At 44.6% G+C, this 9,893-nt stretch overlaps 1 protein-coding gene across 2 annotated transcripts; it reads left to right on the forward strand.

Moving 5' to 3' along the window:
- The first annotated feature begins 3,344 nt into the window (after nt 1-3,344).
- GNLY (granulysin) lies at nt 3,345-8,304 on the forward strand. Of its 2 annotated transcripts, none has more exons than XM_069580362.1 (7): nt 3,345-3,667; nt 5,161-5,334; nt 5,789-5,977; nt 6,236-6,339; nt 6,810-6,911; nt 7,611-7,779; nt 8,137-8,304. In XM_069580362.1, the coding sequence occupies exons 3-7, from the start codon at nt 5,926-5,928 to the stop codon at nt 8,145-8,147; spliced, it is 438 nt and encodes a 145-aa protein (XP_069436463.1). In that variant the 5' UTR covers nt 3,345-3,667; nt 5,161-5,334; nt 5,789-5,925; the 3' UTR covers nt 8,148-8,304. The 2 variants fall into 2 exon arrangements, with proteins under 2 accessions (XP_069436463.1, XP_069436461.1); XM_069580360.1 differs by having other exon boundaries at nt 3,404-3,667; nt 8,134-8,304.
- The last annotated feature ends 1,589 nt before the right edge of the window (nt 8,305-9,893 follow it).

Below are 9,893 nucleotides of genomic sequence, written 5' to 3' on the forward strand. Positions count from 1 at the left end.
CACAGTTTATTGTGATCCACAAAGTTAAAGACTTTGGCATAGTCAATCAAGCAGAAATAGATGTTTTTCTGGAACTCTCTTGCTTTTTTGATGACCCAGTGGATGTTGGCAATTTGATCTCTGGTTCCTCTGCCTTTTCTAAAACCAGCTTGAACATCAGGAAGTTCACGTTTCACGTATTGCTGAAGCCTGGCTTGGAGAATTTTGTAAACTGATATAATACTTTTGGAAAGTATTTGATAATGTTCATTGTTGTTGTTGTTTAGTTGCTAAGTTGTGTCCAACTCTTTTGAGACCCCATGGATTGTAGCCCACCAGTTTCCTCTGTCCCTGTGATTTCCCAGGCAAGAACGTAGGAGTAGGTTGCCATTTTCCTCTCCAGGGGATCTTCCTGAACCAGGAAGTGAACCTGTATCTCCTGAACTGGCAGGCCAATTCTTTACCACTGAGTCACCAGTTGTTCATTAGAAACAACTAATGAACATTAGGAGCCATGAGATTGTAACTTAAGCATTTTTAGATAATCTTTTTGTTGGGACGTGATTACATATAGTGAAATGCATAAATCTTAAGTGTAGAGAGTGATGAGATTTGATAGATGCATGTACCCATGAAATTCACACCCCAGCCAGGATGGAGAACATTTTCATCACCTGAGAGAGCCACTTTGTGTACTCTCCCCAAAACTCCCACATCCTCTTCTCACCTCCTATCATTTTTCTGCTGTTTTTCACCATATGTGAATTTTGCCTGTTCTAGAATTTCATATCAATGGGGTCATGCAGAGTGTATTTTTTGTGTGTATTTGGCATCTTTTTGCTCAGTGTTTGGCATTCATCTATTTTGTGGCATGTATTAGTATTTTATTTCTTTTTTTTTTATCGTCAAGTAGTATCGCATTGTATGGCTAAACTTTATTTATCCACTTACCTGTTGGTGGGCATTTGGGTTATTTCTGATGTTTGGATTTTGTGGGAAAGTTTCTAAGAGCATTATCGCTCTCTCTCTCTTTTTGTTATTGTTGTGGTAAAACACATATAACACAAACTTGCCATTGTAGCCATTTCAAAATGTACAATTCAGTGGCACTAATTAAATATTCCACAAATATCATCACTATTTCCAAAATTTATTTTTATGACCTTAAATAGAAACTCAGTAACCAATAGCAATAATTCCCTCTTTCCCCCTCCCCTCTCCCTGGTAATCCTTGATCTATTTTTTATCCCTATGAAGTTGCCTTTTATAGATATTTCATGTAAGTGGTATCATACGTATTGTTTTGTATCTGGCTTATTTCACTTAGCTTAATTCTTTCAAGGTTCATCCATGTTGTTACCTGTATCAGAACTTTGTTCCTTTTCATGGTTGCATGAATACAATATTCCATTGTATGTATATACCATATTTTGTTGATCCGTTCCTCTATCGATGGACGCTTGGGTCATTCCCACTTTTGGTTATTTTGAATAATGTTGTTATGAACATTAATGAGCACGTGTCTCTTTGAACCTCTGTTTTCAGTTTTTTTGGAGTATATATCTATGAGTGTAGGTGCTGGGTCATGCTTCTGTGAACATTTTTGTAATAGTCTTTGTATGTGCATATGTTTTCATTAGCGTGGGTAGACATGTAGAGGTTATATGGCATGCGTATACTTAATTTTGTGAAACAATGTCAGTCTACGTTTAAAAAGTTCATTTTATGTTCTCACCAACAACTTTTAAAGTACCCATCGCGCCACATCCTTATTAACACTTAGTATTGTTTGTCTTTTCTCCCCCCACATATGACAAATATTTAATATGATTTTTAATATCTCAGTACATCCTTGCACAATAAATATTATTATTCATTTTTAAAAATTTGAGATGTAATTGACATATGACACATGATATGTTTCAGGTTTACAACATAATGGTTTGATATAATACAGATTGGAAAAAGACTATGACCAGAAGTCTGGTTGTCATTCATCACCACGTGTTATGATTTTTTCTTGGGATGGGAACTTTACAGATTTCTCTCAGCAGCTTTCAAATATACATCTAGTATTATTAACTATAGTCACTGGGCTACATGTTACACATCCAGGACTTGCCTTATAACTGGAAGCTTGTACTTTTTACCACCTTCACCCATTTTGCCCTCTTCCCACATCGTGCCCCACGCCCAGAAAAGGGCTCTGTTTCTATGAGTTCTGTTTTTTTGTTTTCTTTTGTTTGTTTCATTTTCAGATTCCACACGTAAGGGAGATCTTGTTGTTTTAATTGTAGTCATTCTGATGCCATCATTTCATGGTAGTTTTAACATAGAATTCCCTCATGAGTTATGGTATTTAACACTTTTTCAAATATTTATTGGCTATTCTTCCTTTATGAAGTTCAAATATTGTGCCCGTTTAAAAGAATCAGAGTATTTTGCTATTATTATTGATACAGTACTTGCTGTGATAAAGAACCTACAAACAGACCCACATTTATACAGTCATCTGATTTCTGAGCCAGATGACAAAGTAATTCAATGGGAAAATGAAAATCTTTTCAACAAATTGATCTGAAGCAACAGAATTTCAACCTAGCTCATTTGAGATGAATCACAGACCTAAATGTAGAAAACTATAAAACTGCTAGAAGAAATAAGAAGATATCTTCATGACACTGGGGAAAGCAAAGATTTCTTGAAGAAGATTGACTTGCAATGGGCCGGTCCATGGGACCCCATGATCGCAAACGGATAGGGCTTGTGGACTTGTGGACTTGTGCTAGGTTCTTGTCACGTGGGACCCCAGGGCCCCTTGTCCATACCCCTTAGCATCGGAAAAGGGCTTGCTGGAGTATCTGATCTTACTGAATTCCCCAAAGATATTTGTATATGTGTGTATTTACTGATATGTGTATTTACTGAATATGGCAAAGAAAGACATGAGTCACCTTCTTGGGCTTTTCCCCCTTCACTAATGTGGTCTTCACATATACGCCATGGTTTCTTCATGTGGTTAGGAAATAGGAGGCTTGTGGAGGGGAGCAGGAACAGCGCCTGACCTGGCGGCTAGATGGCAAGCAACTCTGGCCTAGAAACCTAGAGACAGGGCCAATGTGGAGTGGGGACGAACTTGGATTTTGGAGTCTGAGTTCAAATCCCCAGACACATGTGGTTTGAGCTGTGTGTCCTTGGAGCATTCATTGGACCTCTCTAGAGTCCTGGTTTCCTTACAGGAGGCGAACCCATTAGCTGACTCTCTGGTCTCAGGGCAGTTCTGGTAGTCAAGGGCGGATGTGACCGCAGAGGCAGCCCTGCCCTCGGGCAGACCACACAAATACAGCACCTCGAATTCAGCTTTCACACGCAAGCTCCATTTCCTAATTTTCCTGCTTCACCACTGGCCCCTCAGCCTTCAAATACTATTAAACTGTGGCCTCCTCTCTCCTCTGTCTCTTGTATCTGACTAGTTACAAAATCCCATGCATTTTTCCTTCGAAACACTGTTTAGCAAGAAGTCCTTCTGTAGCTGATACTGCTGTTGCCTACCTGATCCCCCTGACTTCTCATCTGTCCTTCCTGGCAGAATCTCAGTTTTGCTCGAAGTCCAGCCAAAGGCTTCCATCTGTATAGCCCTTCACAGTTGCGAGTACCTGCTGGGACATACTGATGCGACAAACTGAAGGTCTCTGGGAAATATTTGCTTTAAAAAAATATATATAAGTACCTCCCTTTCCTGCTTCATTCTTCTAATTTTTCCACCTGGGGTGGGGCCCTAGGGCCTGGAGGGGCTACAGTAGTCATCTTGAGATTATGAGATAACCAGTCTGAAGAAGGCATTCGTATCACTCACCCAGACTATTGCACAAGCTATTGATGGGCTCTCCCGACCTCTGCTCTGCAAGTGGAAGCCTCATGAGTCCCAGAATTGAGGACTCCAGTTAGAGTTCATCTCTAAAATAGAATATGAGGCAACCAATGGAAATGATGAAGGAAATCTAAATTTATTGACTGGGATGATGTTCATGATATCTTGTTAAAATTAAAAAGCTGTTCCAAACATTTTTTATGATATATAAGTTTATATAAACATATACTTATTTATAAATATATTCATTTAAAGGTATAAATGGATATTTCTGTAAATTTTTATAATTAATTAATTTCCAATGTATTGAGATATCAGACATGCAGCATTATATAATTTTAAGGTGTACAACATAATGATTTGACTTACATTCATCATGAAATGATGATCACAGTGGATTTAGTGAACATCCATCATCTCATAGAAATCAACATTAAACAGACAAAAAGTTTTCCTTATAATGAGAGCTCTTAGAATTTATTTTCTTCACAATTTTCATTTATAATGTACAGCAGTGTTCATTATCTTTATCATATTATACATTACATCCCTAGTATTTACTTATCCTATAAATGGAAGTTTGTACCTTCTGACCACCACCTTCATCCAATCCTACCCCTTACCCTTCCACCCCAGCCTCTGGTAACCATTAATCCAATCTCTTTTTTCTAAGAGTTTATTTTTAAAGTATAATTGACCGACAACACTATGTAATTTCCTGGTACACAACATAGAGAATCAATATTTCCATACATTTAAAAATGATGACCACTATGAGTCTAGTTGTCATCTGTCAATATTCCTGTAAATCTGTTTGGTGAACTTATAGGTGGTTTCATTTATTGTTTCTTACTTATCTAATTGAAATTTGCTTAAATTCCTTGCTCCTTAGTGTGGCATTCAGCAACTTCCACAATGGGCAAGAACAAAGGTGGTGTGTTTATGTGTGAATCTATGAGTAGATGAAAGTATGTGGTTGTGAATTAATGTGTGAGTATGTGTATGTGGGTATCTGGGAGTGTGAGTGGGTATGAGTGTGTGTGAATGTCAGTGCTTTGGAGAGTGTATGTCCCTGAGTTCATGTAACCGTGTGTAAGTGTGTGACATGACTTAGTGTGAGCGTGTCTGCTACCCTGGGATTTGGGTAATAAACCAGAAAGGATTCAAGGGGCTAGACAAACTATGGCTCAGTTTAATTTGAATTTCAGGTAAACAACAAATGCTTTTCAGTGTAAGTATATCCCAAGCAATATTTGGGACATACACATACTAAGAAATTATTTTTATCTAATATTCAATTTTTCTTACAGATGAAGGCCAACGGCCTTTATGACACAGATGACTATTCAGAGACCCAGAAGTTGGGACCAGACCCTGGCTGGGGCTCCTGTCCTTCCCACCAGCTCTCTCTGCCCATGGGCCAGGTCACAGCCAGGCTGGGCTGAACCCAGCTCTGAGCGAAAGGCCTGGCCTCCTTGATGATGGTGAGAAGGCTGATGTGGGTCTAGGGGACCCAGGGTGCCCATGCAGCTCATGATCAGGGTCCATGAAGTTGGAGAATGCAGGGCTGGGAGGAGGAGCTGTCAGGATCTGCTCTGAGGGCACCTTTTTCTACATCTGAATCAGGTAGTGCTACACTGGCTTAAATGGCTGGAAGGAGACCCAGGATATGAGAAGGATGATGTAGCGACACCAGCCCGGACCTCTGGGGTGGGAGGAAGAGATGAGGCAGGGGGCATGAAGCTCACCTGGCCAAGGGCCCCACCCGACCCCTCGGTAGTGGGGACTTCTCCTCCCGTTACCACATCAGGGCAGGGTGGGCATCACGGTGGCCAATGCTCTCCATCAACACTGGCTCTGCTCAGAAAGTTCTAGTACTGGGCAGGGTGGGTGGAGAGGGGTGTGTGGAAGCTCTGAGGTACACCCCTCCCCCTACAGATCAGCACCGGTGTTTGTGGTAAACCCAGTGACGAGGGAGGTGGCCAAAAAGAGGAAGAGGACCCTGTTAGGTCAGACTGCCAGGTTCTCAGCCTCTATAAAACAGGTGTGGAGGAAGCCTGGGCAGCTGCCTCAACATGACCTCCTGGGCTGTCCTGCTCATCGCCTCGGTGCTCCTGGTTGCCCCAGGTGAGGACATTCCCCTTGGGGTAGATCCCGATGGCTCCTCCTCCCAGCCCTGCCTTCTCAGATTTGATGGACCTGAGCAGCAGCTCCAAGGGCATCTGGCGTGGGTCAGAGCAGCCCCAGGGCAGAGCAGGGCAGGAGGCCCCAAGGCCGCCTCCCCGTCCTGGGTGCCAGCTGCCTCCTGGGCTCTCCCCAGCCAGAAGCAGTGACTTCTCCTCTCCCTCTGTCTGTGGAGGGCTGCTAATGCTGTTTCTTCTCCAGGGCTGGCCTTTTCCGGTCTGTCTTCTGAACGCCACGACCAGGCAACGGCCCATCTGTGCAATGGAGATGAGTTGTGCCAGGGCCTGGCCCAGGAGTATCCCCAGGTACGCGGATGGCTTCCTGCTGCACCCTCACCATTCCTCTCCTTCCTCTCCTCCCTGGGCAGTGCCAGGGGCGAGGGTCTGGAGACCAAACTGGTCAGGGCGTGGGGAGGCAGGGCTGAGAGCTGAAGATGCCTGACACTGGTGCTGACTGCGGGGTAGGGGCTACACTGGTGGCTGGGCCCTCCCCAAGAGCCTCCTCCTTGTCTGACGGTAGAACAGCAGAGGGGCAGATGCTGGGCTGGGGAGGGTGCTGTGGGTGTGGGGGCAGGTCGTGGGGTCTCTCAGCCCCCCAAACCCCCGCCCCATGAGAGAGATGGGCAGGGGCCAGCCAGTCTGGCTCAGGTCCTCATATGGACAGACAGACCATGGGTCATCCTACTGGCTGGAAAGCTCCCAGGGGACCCTTCCTGGTGCCCTTCCAAGGTTGGGGTGTCTGAGAGACCACCCTAATGGGCTTCCTTTCCTGATAGGGTGGGCTGCTGCTCCAAGGAGAAGAGCTAGGCCTACTCTGTGGTCCTTGTCGGAAGATAATAAAAAGTCTGGAGGACATGGTGGGAGATCAGCCCAATGAGGTGAGACAGGAGGCTTGTGGGACCTGGTGGGTGGAGAGGTGCCCCCAAGGGGAGTGGGGAGGGCTGGGAATCCCTACCTGGGCTCTTTAAATGAGCTAGAAAGTGGGATGTACTTAGCTCTGAGTGAATACTTAACAAGTGGATGCATCATCACCAGAACCATAGTTTCACTTTCCCTCCCTCCCTCTCCTTGGCTTCCCCAACCTGCTCAGGATCACTACCTTCACCCTGGGGTACTCAGATTTATCCCTTTCCATGGGAGATGTCAGAAGAAGATTTTTCAAAAGCAATGGGCCAAGGCTCCAAGCTTGGATCCCCTCCTAACCCACCATACCACCCCCCCCAGCAGATGGAGCCCCCAGTCTGGCCCTGGACCCAGAAGCTATATAGACAGAGCCTTTAAAGTGGATCTGGGCACCACTCTCCACCCAGAAGACAGGGCCCGGGTATACAGAGGCTAAGACTCAGCAGGGTCAATCGTCCTTTCCAGAGTCCCTGCTGGCAGGCTTGGGATGGGGAGGGGGGCTGAGCCCTGTCTCTCCAGTCCCTACTCCCACTACCACCTGGCACCAACTCCTGGTACCCAGGACTCCCACTGCCAGACCCGCTGAGAGCCCAAGGCTGCCGGGGCCTGCAGAGAGACAGTGCCCGGCAGGGCTCACCTGAGGCCCGTTTCCCATCACCGTGCTGCCGCTGCAGGATACCATCCGCGAGGCGGCCTCCAAGGTGTGCAGCAAGATGAAGCTGCTGAAACGTCCGTGCCAGTCAATCATGAAGAAATTTCTCCGTCGCATCACTGAGGACATAAAAGCTGGAAAAAAGCCTCAGGCTATCTGTGTGGACATCAAGGTCTGCAAAAGCAAGGCAGGTATGTGCATAGGCAACAGTAGGGACTCATTCCCTGACAGCCTTCCCACGAAACGGAAACTCCTAACAGCCTGAGGCAACTTCCCCCTGCCGCTCCCCACACTCCCACAAACAATCCTGGAGTAAAATCAGGTCTCCATTTCTCCTCACCTGTGTGACCTTGGGCAAGTAACCTAACCTCTTTAAGCCTCAGTTTCCTTACCTGTGAAACGGCAATAATGATTTCTGTTTCTGAGGTTGAAATGAGGATTGAATGAGACCATCACGTAAAATGAGGTTGACACCAAGGAAATGGCCTGAGACTGAGGTACTGGAGAAATCAGAGCCCTGATCAACCTGTCTCTTCTCTCCACAGTAGGTTTCATTTGATTCCCTGGGTCCTCTGACCCCACCCTGGGGAAAAAGCACAGAAACTCCAGCATCCTCAGCCAGCTCCTTCCTTCCTGAATCCAGGAGTCTTCCTCCAGTTTCTCTCACCAAATCCTTCCACTGCCTTTCCCTCTCAGAATAAAATATCATGAAAGACTTTTGCTTCAGCTTCTTTTCCTTTGTTGGGTTTCAGAAGAGGGGCACGCTCATCTGACTCATAAGTTCAATCAATAAACATGTTGTACGTCCACATGTGGTTCTAGATGCTAGGGATTTAGTGGTGAACAAGACTACTTAGCAGCTCTCACACATATGGTCATGAAATAATTATTGTACTGCTTGCCACTCCAAGAACCTGGGGTACATCACAAATATACCCCCAGGAGCTCTCAGACCAGCTGAGGAGACCATTCGGGTTAGGGTTTTGTTGTTGTTCAGTTGCTCAGACTTGTACGACTTTGCAACCCTATGGACTGTAGCCCACTAGGCTCCTCTATCCATGGGATTCTCTAGGCAAGAGTACTGGAGTGGCTTGTCATTCCCTTCTTCAGGGGATCTTCCCGACCCAGGGATGGAACCCGAATTATCTGTGTTTCCTGCATTGCAGGCGGATTCTTTACCAATTAAACTACCGAGGAAGCTCCATATATGTATAGATAGATAGATAGATAAAGATGTGGGCTATTATAAATAGTGCTATTGAACATTGGAGTACATGTTATATTTTCAAATTATAGTTTTTGTCTTTTCTGGGTATATACTCAGAAGCAGGGCTGCTGGATTATATGGTTACTCTAGTTTTAGTTTTTATTTTTTTATTTAAAAATTAAAAAAAAATTTTTTTACTTTACAATATTGTATTGGTTCTGCCACACATCAACATGAATCCGCCATGGGCATATGCGTGTTTTTTTAGTTTTTTAAGTAACTTCCTTACTGTTCAGCATAGTGGCTGTACCAATTTACATTCCCACTGACAGTGTAGGAGGGTTCCTTTTTCTCTATACCCTCTCTAGGATTTATTACTTGTAGACTTTTTGATGATGGCCATTCTGACCAGAGTGAGGTCAGATGGCCATCATCAAAACTACCTGAATGTAGTTTTGATTTGCATTTCTCTAATAATTAGTGAAGAAAGCTGAGCGCTGAAGAATTGATGCTTTTGAACTGTGGTGTTGGAGAAGACTCTTGAAAGTCCCTTGTACTGCAAAGAGATCCAACCAGTCCATTCTAAAGGAGATCAGTCCTGGGTGTTCATTGGAAGGACTGATGCTAAAGGTGAAACCCCAGTACTTTGGCCACCTCATGCAAAGAGTTGACTCATTGGAAAAGTCTCTGATGCTGGGAGGGATTGGGGGCAGAAGAAGGGGACGACCGAGGATGAGATGGCTGGATGGCATCACCGACTTGATGGACATGAGTTTGAGTGAACTCTGGGAGCTAGTGGTTTACAGGGAGGCCTGGCGTGCTGCGATTCATGGGGTCGCAGAGTCGGACACGACTGAGCGACTGAACTACACTGAGTAATTAGCGGTGTTGAGCATCTCTTCATGTTTCTGTTGGCCATCTGTCTGTCTTCTTTGGAGAAATGTCTACTTAGGTCTTCTGCTCAGTTTTGGTTGTTTTTAAAAAATTTTTTATTGAGCTGTGTGAACTGTTTTTATGTCTTAGAAATTAAGCCCTTGCTGTTGGTATGATTTACAAATATTTTCTCCCATTCCATAGGTTATCTTTGCATTTTATGGT

The sequence above is a fragment of the Ovis canadensis genome, chromosome 3 (genome assembly GCF_042477335.2).
Source record: "Ovis canadensis isolate MfBH-ARS-UI-01 breed Bighorn chromosome 3, ARS-UI_OviCan_v2, whole genome shotgun sequence".
Classification (NCBI taxonomy): domain Eukaryota; kingdom Metazoa; phylum Chordata; class Mammalia; order Artiodactyla; family Bovidae; genus Ovis; species Ovis canadensis.